The 13,490-nt window shown below is 43.5% G+C and overlaps 1 protein-coding gene across 2 annotated transcripts in view; it reads right to left on the bottom strand.

The window, feature by feature from the left end:
* Window positions 1-8,251: 8,251 nt before the first annotated feature.
* LOC133620166 (uncharacterized) overlaps window positions 8,252-13,490 on the bottom strand; it is a 43,911-nt gene continuing 38,672 nt past the window's right edge. For both annotated transcript variants that reach the window (XM_061981435.1, XM_061981436.1), the window contains 7 exons: window positions 13,146-13,274; window positions 9,931-10,019; window positions 9,729-9,852; window positions 9,461-9,669; window positions 9,286-9,394; window positions 9,049-9,221; window positions 8,252-8,975 (listed from right to left, as the gene is read on the bottom strand). In XM_061981435.1, coding sequence (XP_061837419.1) covers window positions 8,732-8,975; window positions 9,049-9,221; window positions 9,286-9,394; window positions 9,461-9,669; window positions 9,729-9,852; window positions 9,931-10,019; window positions 13,146-13,274 — 1,077 coding nt within the window. In that variant the 3' untranslated portion in view covers window positions 8,252-8,731. The remainder of the gene's footprint in view (window positions 8,976-9,048; window positions 9,222-9,285; window positions 9,395-9,460; window positions 9,670-9,728; window positions 9,853-9,930; window positions 10,020-13,145; window positions 13,275-13,490) is intronic.

The following is a 13,490-nucleotide window of genomic DNA, read 5'->3' as shown; positions in this document are numbered from 1 at the left end:
GAATTGGTTTAACTGCCACCCGCAAAAAAAAAAAAAAAAAAAAAAAAAATCTAATTGATCCGCCCGACCCGACCCGCACGCGGATAAAATCTTATTTTTTTAAATTTCATCCGCCCGATCCGCAGATAATCCGCGGACTCCGCGGTTGTGCCCGCAAACCGCGCATCTCTAGTGTGGGACAATCATTGGTACTTTGACTTTAACAAATTTACATTTCAAGCTTTTTGTTGGTTGAAATATCTGCTTGACTTCATAGCAAGACATCATCAAAATGACAAGTTTACACTAAAAACTGCAGGCTTAAAAAACATGGTACAGTAAGTATTTACAGTAAGATGCTGTAAAACTGTCAATTTGATGGTAAAAATTGTGACTGGACTGCCAGTTCATCCATCTTCTTCCGCTTATCCCAAGTTGGGTCGCGGGGGCAGCAGCCTAAGTAGAGATCACATCTGGTTTCTCCCCAAGGACTGACAGTTTTTTACTGCAAGATCTAGTTTTTTTTTTTTTACACTTTAAAAAAACAAAACAAATGCACAGGCAATTGTAAAATATGTGGTGAATCTCTTTACGTTTCTATTCACAAATGATTCACCGGGCAGCCATGTGGCCCTCAAAGCCACGTGTCTACTTCATTGCACAATTCATATTGAGGCACAAAGTCCGTGACCTTTCCTCGGGTGTCACCTGCCGATATTAAACCTGCAGAAGAAGTGAAACTATAATATGACAAAAACAACAAACATGGAGGTGGTTCAATTGTAGTTTAATATCATTTTTAAAAATCCTACAATCCATGAAGAACTGATTAGAAAAATCACATGTATTTTTGGAAAGTGCATCATTTTCTAGTCATAACCTTAAGTGAATTAAATTACATATATATATATATATGTATGTGTGGGAAAAAATCACAAGACTATTTCATCTCTACAGGCCTGTTTCATGAGGGGGGTACCCTCAATCGTCAGGAGATTTTAATGGGAGCATTCGCATACCATGGTTTATATAGGGCACAGAGTGGGTGGGTACAGGCTGGCCTAGGGGCGTGGTGATTGGCTCATGTGTTACCTAGGAGGTATTTCCGTCTATGGCGGCATGCTGTTACAATTTCGCTGCGCTTGTTGAGGGATGACAGGTCTGGACGGTAAATAATAAACAGTTTCTCTTTCAAGCATAGGTTGCATCTTTTATTACCACTATTGTAAGGTGTGCTGGATGCAAGAATTTGCCATGTTATTGAATATTCAACATTATTGTCTTTGAGGTCCCAAATGTGTTTGCTGAGTTCTGTGGTATTCCGCAGGTTTTTGTTCCTGAAAGAAGCCTTGTGATTGTTCCATCTGGTTTTGAATTCTCCCTCGGTTAATCCTACATATGTGTCGGATGTGTTAATGTCCTTGCGTATTACCTTAGATTGGTAGACAACTGATGTTTGTAAGCACCCCCCGTTGAGAGGGCAATCAGGTTTCTTTCGACAATTACATCCTTTGTTGGTTTTGGGATGTAATTGTCGAAAGAAACCTGATTGCCCTCTCAACGGGGGGTGCTTACAAACATCAGTTGTCTACCAATCTAAGGTAATACGCAAGGACATTAACACATCCGACACATATGTAGGATTAACCGAGGGAGAATTCAAAACCAGATGGAACAATCACAAGGCTTCTTTCAGGAACAAAAACCTGCGAAATACCACAGAACTCAGCAAACACATTTGGGACCTCAAAGACAATAATGTTGAATATTCAATAACATGGCAAATTCTTGCATCCAGCACACCTTACAATAGTGGTAATAAAAGATGCAACCTATGCTTGAAAGAGAAACTGTTTATTATTTACCGTCCAGACCTGTCATCCCTCAACAAGCGCAGCGAAATTGTAACAGCATGCCGCCATAGACGGAAACACCTCCTAGGTAACACATGAGCCAATCACCACGCCCCTAGGCCAGCCTGTACCCACCCACTCTGTGCCCTATATAAACCATGGTATGCGAATGCTCCCATTAAAATCTCCTGACGATTGAGGGTACCCCCCCTCATGAAACAGGCCTGTAGAGATGAAATAGTCTTGTGATTTTTTCCCACACATACATATATTGCGCTCTACTACGGTATCGAGCACTATTTTTTGGATAACCTTATTAAGACATATATATATATATATATATATATATATATATATATATATATATATATATATATATATTGAAATGTCTGTCACATTTTAATACCTCTAAATCATGTTTTTCAAACTCCTATTCATTGTGGGCCCTCACTGGGCCGCATGGAAAAGTGAAACCATATAAATGTACAATCGCTTAATGGTATGATTACATAACTGATTATCAATATTTAAAACTTGCTGATGACAAACCATCCTTAATACCCGCCACATTCAACTTGGAATAACTTGTTTGCATCAAATGATATGAAGGGTAAATTTAGTGGCGTGCGCTACAAATTTTGCAAGAAAGGTGAGGTGCATTATTTCCAGGCCACATTAATTGATACAGGAGGCTATTTTAAATGTCGCAGTGAACCACATTACGTGACGCAGCAGGTCACATTAATAGATGCGGTGGGCCATTTTAAATGATGCAGTAAGTCACATTAAACAATGCAGCAGGCCTTATTAGTTGATGTGGCGGGCCATTTTAAATGACACAGTGTGTCACATAAAATGATACGGCGGGCCACAGTAATTGATGCAGCGAGCCATTTTAAATGACGCATTGGGCCACTTCAAATAATACAGCGGGTCACGTTAATACATACTGCGGGTCATTTTAAATGACGCAGCGGGCCACATAAAATGATACAGCGGGTCACATTAGTTAATACGGCAGGCTATTTTAAATGACGCAGCTGGTCACTTTGAATGATGCAGTGGGTCACATTAAATGACGCAGCGGGTCACTTAATTGATGCGGTGGGCCAATTTAAGTGACACAGCGCGTCACATAAAATGATACGACGGGCTACAGTAATTCATGCGGCGGGCCATTTTAAATGACGCAGCAGGTCACTTAATTGATGCGGTGGGCCATTTTAAATGATGCAACGTGTCACATAAAATGATACGACGGGCCACAGTAATTGATGCGACGGGCCTTTTTAAATGATGCAGCAGGTCACTTAATTGATGCGGTGGGCCATTTTAAATGATGCAACGTGTCACATAAAATGATATGGCGGGCCACAGTAATTGATGCAGCGGGCCATTTTAAATGACGCATTGGGCCATTCAAATGACGCATTGGGCCACTTCAAATAATACTGCGGGTCATTTTAAATGACGCAGCGGGCCACATAAAATGATACAGCGGGTCACATTAGTTAATACGGCAGGCTATTTTAAATGACGCAGCTGGTCACTTTGAATGATGCAGTGGGTCACATTAAATGACGCAGCGGGTCACTTAATTGATGCGGTGGGCCAATTTAAGTGACGCAGCGCGTCACATAAAATGATACGACGGGCTACAGTAATTCATGCGGCGGGCCATTTTAAATGACGCAGCAGGTCACTTAATTGATGCGGTGGGCCATTTTAAATGATGCAACGTGTCACATAAAATGATACGACGGGCCACAGTAATTGATGCGACGGGCCTTTTTAAATGATGCAGCAGGTCACAATAAATGATGCAGCAGGTCACTTAATTGAAGCGGTGGGCCATTTTAAATGATGCAACGTGTCACATAAAATGATATGGCGGGCCACAGTAATTGATGCAGCGGGCCATTTTAAATGACGCATTGGGCCACTTCAAATAATACAGCGGGTCACGTTAATACATACTGCGGGTCATTTTAAATGACGCAGCGGGCCACATAAAATGATACAGCGGGTCACATTAGTTAATACGGCAGGCTATTTTAAATGACGCAGCTGGTCACTTTGAATGATGCAGTGGGTCACATTAAATGACGCAGCGGGTCACTTAATTGATGCGGTGGGCCAATTTAAGTGACGCAGCGCGTCACATAAAATGATACGACGGGCTACAGTAATTCATGCGGCGGGCCATTTTAAATGACGCAGCAGGTCACTTAATTGATGCGGTGGGCCATTTTAAATGATGCAACGTGTCACATAAAATGATACGACGGGCCACAGTAATTGATGCGACGGGCCTTTTTAAATGATGCAGCAGGTCACAATAAATGATGCAGCAGGTCACTTAATTGATGCGGTGGGCCATTTTAAATGATGCAACGTGTCACATAAAATGATACGGCGGGCCACAGTAATTGATGCAGCGGGCCATTTTAAATGACGCATTGGGCCACTTCAAATAATACAGCGGGTCATTTTAAATGACGCAGCGGGCCACATAAAATGATACAGCGGGTCACGTTAATACGGCAGGCCATTTTAAATGACGCAGCGTGCCACATTTAATGATGTAGCGGGTCACATTAAATGATGCAGCAGGCCACATTAAATGATACGGCGTGTCACAGTATTTGACCCGGCGGGCCATTTTAAATGACGCAACAGGTCACAAATAATGATGGAGAGGTCCACATTAAATGATACGACAGACCACGTTAATTGACAGGGTGGGCCATCATAGATGACGTAGCGGGCCACATTAAATGACCCAGGTGTGGCCCCCGGGCATTGAGTTTGACACCTGTGCTCTGAGTCAAGTTGAAGTGATTCTGTTGTGTGAGTAAAACTTTTTGTCCTGCATTAATCAAGTACATACTGTATGTCTAAACATACATCCGTTTCTTACTGTGGTTCTTTTCAAAATTTGCTTTCACAATCCGGGCTCAACAAGTCAACACGTTATTTTATCTTTAAGGCTTTGAAATGCAGCAAAAAATATATTAAGTACAATATCTTGCACGGGCTTTTCATTTGTAATGTTTTATAGACAGGAGGACTAAAAAACAATTATTTTGCATAATATGTGTGAATACTGTAGGCGGGGAGGATCCCTGGCTAAATTGGGGCCCGAGAATCTTCTCTGGAGGCCCCCTCATTACAAAAAAACGTTAAAAAATTTTTTTTTTTCTTTAAATCAAAGTGTGATGCATGTTTTGTACTATAACAAATATTCTGTTCAATAATATATATTTTTTAATGCAAAATAAAATAGCGCACCACAGGGGACAGTGGCCATGTCAAAGGGAAAGTTGCCACAGTGACAGAGCAGGAAGGGGCTTGGAATATGTTATGTTATGTTTTGTAAAACAGCGTGTATCATCATCCTGTCAGTTAGAACCGTGAAGAGGGCGCGGTCGCCATGATGGAGCACGATGGAAGCTTCTTCTTAACGGTGATATACAGCAGCTTTAATCGTGATTATTAACATTTGCAATAACTTCACAGCACTATTTAAAACATGCAACGTGTTCTTATCCTCTAATGCAGGGGTGTCCAAAGTGCGGGCCGGGGGACATTTTAATTTTTTTTACGACCAGCGGCACATTCTAAAAACATAACTTAAAAAAAAAACCAAAACAAAACACAAAAACGTGGAATAAAAGGGCAAACAGGTGAAATGTAACAAGGAAAAGTTGTGGTGTTAACTCTAATAACACAATCACTCTTTAAAACTGGTATTGCTCAAAAAATAATATTAATTAATCAAAATCAATGTTGTTTTAAATTATTGACCTATTCAAGACTCTAATTACTTTACATCAAATACTCCACTTTTGGGTAAAATATTAAAAATTTTGTGTTTTTGTCATAAAAAAACATTGTTTTTAAAACATTTTTAACACTTTTGTGAGTGGGACCATTTTGGATACCCAATAATTTTAGTGGGTTTTTTTCCCCTTGAAAACGGTCTTTGCTCAAAAAGTAACAATTAATAAAATCAATGGTGTTATGAATTATTGACCTATTTAAGGCTCCAAAATTCCACTTTGAAAACAATTTGAGGGCAAAATATTACATATTTTGTGTTTTTGTCATTTTGTCATTGCTCAAAAAAAAATAAAAAAATAAAATCAATGTTGTTATGAATTATTGACCTGTTTAAAGCTCCAAATGACTTCATATTAAATATTACACTTTTTAAAATATTTGATATATATATATATATATATATATATATATATATATATATATATATATATATATATATATATATACATATATACATACTAGAGATGCGCGGTTTGCGGACACAACCGCGGAGTCCGCGGATTATCCGCGGATCGGGCGGATGAAATAAAAAAAAATAAGATTTTATCCGCGCGCGGGTCGGGTCGGGTGGATTAATTAGATATATATATATATTTATTTTTTTATTTTTTTTGCGGGTGGCAGTTAAACCAATTCGGAAATATATATACATAGTTAAATGTTGTTACCCACATACGAAAAACGAGCAGGCACCTGCTGCATATGCCACAACAGAAGAAAAAAAAAGAAAAGAGATGGACACTTTTACGGAGCGGAGAAGAGACGCCTCGCCGGGGTCCGGGACCGAGGCCCCTTCCCCCGAGAGGGCCCCACCGGGAGCCGTAGCTGAGGCGATCCGCGAGAAGGGCCCGACGCACGTCCAGGGTCACCACCGCGCCCACCGCACCGACACCCCGCCTCGTCCGCCTTCGCCGCGGCCGGCGTCACGCGCAGCAGGTAAGCAGCTTACCTGCCCGCCACCCCCGTGGCCGGGGGCTCGTAACAGGGGTCACTCCGCGCGCTCCGCCCGCGCAGCTTACCTGCCCGCCACCCCTGTTGCCGGGGGCGCGTAACAGGGGTCACTCCGCGCGCAGTGCGCTCACGAAAGGGGTGGGGCTCACCCTGGTTGATATAGAGAGCAGGACGGTGGCCATGGAAGTCGGAACCCGCTAAGGAGTGTGTAACAACCCACCTGCCGAATCAACTAGCCCTGAAAATGGATGGCGCTGGAGCGTCGGGCCCATATACCCGTCCGTCGCCGGCAGCGAGACGCGCTTGGAGGTGCGCTTAGCGCGGCTCCCATATGATTGCGCACTGGTGTGCGTCTGGGTCGTGACAGCGTGGCACGCGAAAGTCTGTGCTGCGTTGGATCAGTCTCCTTTCTTTAACAGGCAAAAGCTTTATAACCTCAGTGAGGTTATAAAGCGTGCGCACCAAACACGAAGCAAGGCCATGGTGCAGGAGAACAAAGGACTTCTTTCATTTAAGGTTTGTGACAAACCATCAAACTCATTCGTTAAAAGGACTCTATAGTAATATAAAGCGAATTTTTCTGGACATTATCATGCAAGAAAAGTTTATTTTTGGGACCGCGATCACCGCGTAATGATTTTTAAAGGTTGCATGACAAACATTTAACTGTCCCATGTGATCAGCCAGTGCGATTGGAAATCCATGCTCAATTATTGCCTCCGTAAATAAAACTTCGGCATTTATCACATCCAAAGAATCTGTTTGGGCGACGAAAAACGTTGAAAGTTTTCCACTTGTATCGCTAGCAACGGCATTAGACTTGTGTTTTTTTGTCCCAACGTGGTCTTTTACATCCCTAATTCCTCCGTGTCCGATCGAAAAATCTTGTCTGCACAAGGTGCAATTCGCGTAGTTTTCACCCTTTTTTTTTTTTTTAATTAATGAAAAACCCGGAATAGGTTGATGAAAACCGTACGAATTACGGGAAAACCGGAGTAGTTGGCAGGCTCACTAATGCCTTGCATCATCTATATTAGATCGGGCGGATGGCGGGCGGGTGCAGTTCTGATCAAACGTTACATCGGGTGGATGGCGGATGGTTGACGACTTTCTGACGCGGTTGCGGATGAAATAAATTGCCTATCCGCGCATCTCTAATACATACATATATATACATACATATATATATACATATATATATATATACATATATATATATATATATTTTTGTACATATATACATACATATATATATATATATATATATATATATATATATATATATGTATGTATATATATATATATGTGTATATATATATATGTATATATATATATGTATGTATATATATATGTATATATATGTATATATATATATATACATTTATATACTGTATATATATATATATATATATATATATATATATATATATATATATGTGTGTGTATATATATATATATATATATATATGTATATGTATATATGTATATGTGTGTTATAAAGAAACAGTCATAAAACAAAAAATACATAAAATTAAAAAAAACATTTTCGACTGAATTTGATTTAAGGGTTGAAAGTAAAAAGTACAACTTTAGAAATTATTTTTTAACACTTTTATGAGTGGGACCTTTTTGGATAACCAATAATTTTAGTGTTTTTTTTTTTTTGCTCAAAAAATAATAAAATAATAATGAATAAAATCAATGTTGTTATGAATTATTGATCTATTCAAGGCTCCAAATGACTTCACATTAAATATTACACTTTAAATATTTTAGAGGGAAAATATTGCATATTTTGTGTTTTTTCATAGAAAACAGGGTTTTCTTTGACAAAAAGGGCATAAAACATAAACTTGTTGTTTTTTTTTGCTTAAATCGACAGATAGACCTGAAGTTGATCTAGAGATTTAAGCGTGTAAAAAGGATAATAAAAAAAACAAACTTAAAGGGAGCCCAAAAGGTTAAAAAAAATGTATAAATTGTAGTGGTTTTGAAAATGAGAAATATCAAAATGGCTGCCGCATGCTTAAATTTTTGAGTGTTCGGCCCTTAGTGGAAAAAGTTTGGACACCCCTGGTGTAGTTGGCCGAGTGAGGATTGTGTGTCTACTCGTCAGGAGGGCAGTCGTTCACCTCCTCGCAAGCCTCCGGTGGGGGGCTACTGGCGGGGGGAGAAGGTGAGCGAGGCTCCTCCTCCGGGATCTCCAGCGAGTTCTCCACGATGGCGCTCCTCCGGCTGATGCTTCCTCCCATCAGCCCCAAGCTCCTCATGGCTCCTCCTCCGCCGCCGCCACCGCCGCTGCTGCTTCCGCGAGGACTGGCGCCGCTAAAACCCGCCTCTCCGCCGCGCCTAGAGCAACCCACAATCAGGAGGAGTAGGAGGGTCAGACAATGATTTGGACGCCATCAGCGCTTGTTGCTACCTCAGTTTCCCCTTCAGCGACGTCACCTCCCGGCTGAGGGCGTCGTTGGCCTCGGCCGCCTCGTCCAGCTCCCTCTGCAGCTTCCTGCGGGCGGCGACCACGCGCTGAGCCTCCTCCTCCGCCTCCTCCAGCTGATGCTTCAGCTGCTTGACGCGCACGCCGCTCTTCTCAGCCTGCGGGCGGGACAAGTCCGTCATGGCCGTGTTCCGCTCGCGCACGTGGTGGGGGTCACCTCACCTGGTCTTTGTACTGCTGCGCCTGCTTCCTCTCGTCCTCCATCTGCAGCATCACGTCCTTCAGCTTCTTCTCCTTCTGGCGCAGATTCTTGCCGGCCGCCTGACGCTCTCTGCACACATCGCCATCGCGCTGTTAGGAAACAGGAAGTGATGGCGTTGACCCGCATGCTCCTGACCTGCTCTCCGTCTCCAGCTGCTCCTCCGCCTCCTTCAGCTTGTTCTCCAGGGTGGTGACGGAGGTCTTGAGCTTGGAGCGTCCCTGACCCTCCATCTCCTGCACCTTGGCCTTCAGCTCGCGGTTCTGCTTCTCCAGCTGCTGCCTGGACGCCTCCTTGCTCTGCGACGCCGACTTCTCCGCCACCAGCTCCGCCCCCAGTTGCTCCACCTGCACACGTAGCCAAAGTGTGAAGGTGTGAGGTGTACTTGAGCGTGCCGTGGACACACCAGCTGCTGGCTCTTCCTCAGGCGCTCATTCAGGCTCTCGCTGTTGGTCTGCTCTTCCTCCAGCTCCTCCTCCAGGTGGCGGATCTTTGCGTCCAGACGACGTTTCTCGTCAGACATCATGTTCCTGAGCGCGGGAATTCGGATGCTCACTGAGTTGAAGTCTCGCAGCCAAGACCGTTTGACGTTTGGGTGTCGGACTCACTTTCCAGAGGAGTTACTGGCCAGTTCCTCGGCCAGCTCATCTCGCTCCGCCTCTGTCTGCTTTCGAGCTCGCTCAGCCGCCGCCAGCATCTAAGGAACCAAATAGGAAGTCACATTTGACTGGAATTAAAAGGGAGGCATGTTGAATTTCAGCTCACGCCCAAACCGTGGGGGGCCAGTACACTTGCCTCTCATGTAAAAGGGTAAAGGAACCACCTGGGTTACATTGGCGCCGTGACCCGGATGAGAGTGAGTGTATTTGTGGCCAGCCAGTGTTGGTTACTACCTGACTACTTCAAGACTGTGCTGGCTGCCGAGTTAACCAACTCAGGCTTTTAGCTCGGTGGTCAGCACACTGGCCTCTCATCTAAAAGGGTAAAGGAACCACCTGGGTTACATTGGCGCCGTGACCCGGATGAGAGTGAGTGTATTTGTGGCCAGCCAGTGTTGGTTACTACCTGACTACTTCAAGAGTGTGCTGGCTGCCGAGTTAACCAACTCGGGCTTTTAGCTCGGTGGTCAGCACACTGGCCTCTCATCTAAAAGGGTAAAGGAACCACCTGGGTTACATTGGTGCCGTGACCCGGGTGAGAGTGTGTGTAATCGGGGCTAGCCAGTGTTGGTTACTACCTGACGACTTCAAGAGTGTGCTGGCTGCCGAGTTAACCAGCTCGGTGTTTTAGCTCAGTGGTCAGCACACTCGCCTCTCATGTAAAAGGGTAAAAAAAAACACCTGGGTTACAGTGGTGCCGTGACCCGGATGAGAGTGTGTGTAATCGGGGCCAGCCAGTGTTGGTTACTACCTGACTACTTCAAGACTGTGCTGGCTGCCGAGTTAACCAACTCAGGCTTTTAGCTCGGTGGTCAGCACAGTGGCCTCTCATCTAAAAGGGTAAAGGAACCACCTGGGTTACATTGGCGCCGTGACCCGGATGAGAGTGAGTGTATTTGTGGCCAGCCAGTGTTGGTTACTACCTGACTACTTCAAGAGTGTGCTGGCTGCCGAGTTAACCAACTCGGGCTTTTAGCTCGGTGGTCAGCACACTGGCCTCTCATCTAAAAGGGTAAAGGAACCACCTGGGTTACATTGGTGCCGTGACCCGGGTGAGAGTGTGTGTAATCGGGGCTAGCCAGTGTTGGTTACTACCTGACGACTTCAAGAGTGTGCTGGCTGCCGAGTTAACCAGCTCGGTGTTTTAGCTCAGTGGTCAGCACACTCGCCTCTCATGTAAAAGGGTAAAAAAAACACCTGGGTTACAGTGGTGCCGTGACCCGGATGAGAGTGTGTGTAATCGGGGCCAGCCAGTGTTGGTTACTACCTGACTACTTCAAGACTGTGCTGGCTGCCGAGTTAACCAACTCAGGCTTTTAGCTCGGTGGTCAGCACAGTGGCCTCTCATCTAAAAGGGTAAAGGAACCACCTGGGTTACATTGGCGCCGTGACCCGGATGAGAGTGAGTGTATTTGTGGCCAGCCAGTGTTGGTTACTACCTGACTACTTCAAGAGTGTGCTGGCTGCCGAGTTAACCAACTCGGGCTTTTAGCTCGGTGGTCAGCACACTGGCCTCTCATCTAAAAGGGTAAAGGAACCACCTGGGTTACATTGGTGCCGTGACCCGGGTGAGAGTGTGTGTAATCGGGGCTAGCCAGTGTTGGTTACTACCTGACGACTTCAAGAGTGTGCTGGCTGCCGAGTTAACCAGCTCGGTGTTTTAGCTCAGTGGTCAGCACACTCGCCTCTCATGTAAAAGGGTAAAAAAAACACCTGGGTTACAGTGGTGCCGTGACCCGGATGAGAGTGTGTGTAATCGGGGCCAGCCAGTGTTGGTTACTACCTGACTACTTCAAGAGTGTGCTGGCTGCCGAGTTAACCAACTCGGGCTTTTAGCTCGGTGGTCAGCACACTGGCCTCTCATCTAAAAGGGTAAAGGAACCACCTGGGTTATATTGGTGCCGTGACCCAGATGAGAGTGAGTGTAAACGAGGCCAGACAGTTTACGTTACTCCCTTACAACTTCAAGAGTACGTTCGCTGCCAAGTTAACCAGCTTGGGCTTTTAGCTCGGTAGTCAGCACACACGTCTCCCATGTAAAGGGGTAAAAGACCCACCTAGGTTACAGTGGTGCCGTGACCCGCATGAGAGTGAGTGTAATCGGGGCCAACCAGTATATGTTACTCCCTGACAACTTCAAGATTGTGCTGGCTGCCTTGTTAGACAGATAGGGATTTTAGCTCGGTGATCAGCACACTCTTGAAGTCGTTAGAGTGAGATGGTAAGAATAGTAAGTAGTAAAAATGGTAACATTTTCATTTTTGTACATTTGTTATCGATTTTTTTTTTCTATGAATTTGTTTGAGTACAAAAACATAAATCCACATTTAATCAAAAAAGTGTTATAATTATTTCACATAAATAAGCAAAAAGTGTGAAAAATGTCTTTAATCCCAAAACGCCAAACGTATCATAAGTGATTCATACGTGTAATTCGTTTTCCTAAAAAGCGTGACGTATCAGATGCATGCATTACACGTATGATCCACATGAGGGCAGTAATTGACTTATTAGAGATTCTGTCCAGTGATCCTGCAAGACTGCCATGAAGAAGAAACCAGAGAGACCTGATTTTTGAAGAGAAACGTTGCCAAATTTGAAAGGGATAAGATAAGAAACATGTAATTTTTTTGCTGACACATCAGTATGAACAGTTCATCCCTTGTTGCAATGTGAAATTAATTAATATTTCATAATTAATTTTATAGTAAAACTGTTTTGAAAATATGTGTATCAAATTTGAAACAGCAGGTTGAAATACCAGTGAGCGACATACAGGCTTTAGATTTTTCAAATAAATATGTTTACATTACACAATATAGCATAATTAGAGGTAAAATATGCATATCCAGTTTTGCTGTATTTTTTGGTGATCACTAGGTGTGTGTTGCAATAATAAATGATAGCTTTCTGATTTTTATGAGAGAGGGGGAAAAAAATATCACATAAAAAAATACATAATGATGTTCACTTTGTGTGTGTGTGTGTGTTGGCACACACACACACACACACACACACACACACACACACACACACACACACACACACACACACACACACACACACACACACACACAAAGGGCCCCGATTTAGTCCGGGAGCGGCCCTGGGCACGGTCGAGCAGGCTGGTGTAGTTAGCGCCTCACAGTGGTAGTAAGCGGTACCTCATGCAGCTGCACGAGTTCGGCCTCCATAGTCTTGGATTTCCGCTCGGTCTCTCTCGCCGAGGCCAGGACGTCCTTCTGGGCCGCGCGGGAATCCTCCAGCTCTCGCTGGACATCCTTCATCTGGCCCTGAGGCGACAAGTCAGGAGAGCACATTACTTAACAGAGAAAGATACGGCCTGATATTTATATTGCAGCCTCCATATATGCATCACAATATAATATTATGCAGTAACATATTGCATCATTGTATTTTATATATATGTATGTATATATATATATATATATATATATATATATATATATATATATATATATATATATATATATATATATATATGTATG

The sequence above is a fragment of the Nerophis lumbriciformis genome, linkage group LG24 (genome assembly GCF_033978685.3).
Source record: "Nerophis lumbriciformis linkage group LG24, RoL_Nlum_v2.1, whole genome shotgun sequence".
Lineage (NCBI taxonomy): Eukaryota > Metazoa > Chordata > Actinopteri > Syngnathiformes > Syngnathidae > Nerophis > Nerophis lumbriciformis.
Note: the sequence above shows the minus strand (reverse complement) of the source record. Positions and strands in the feature narration are given on the sequence as shown.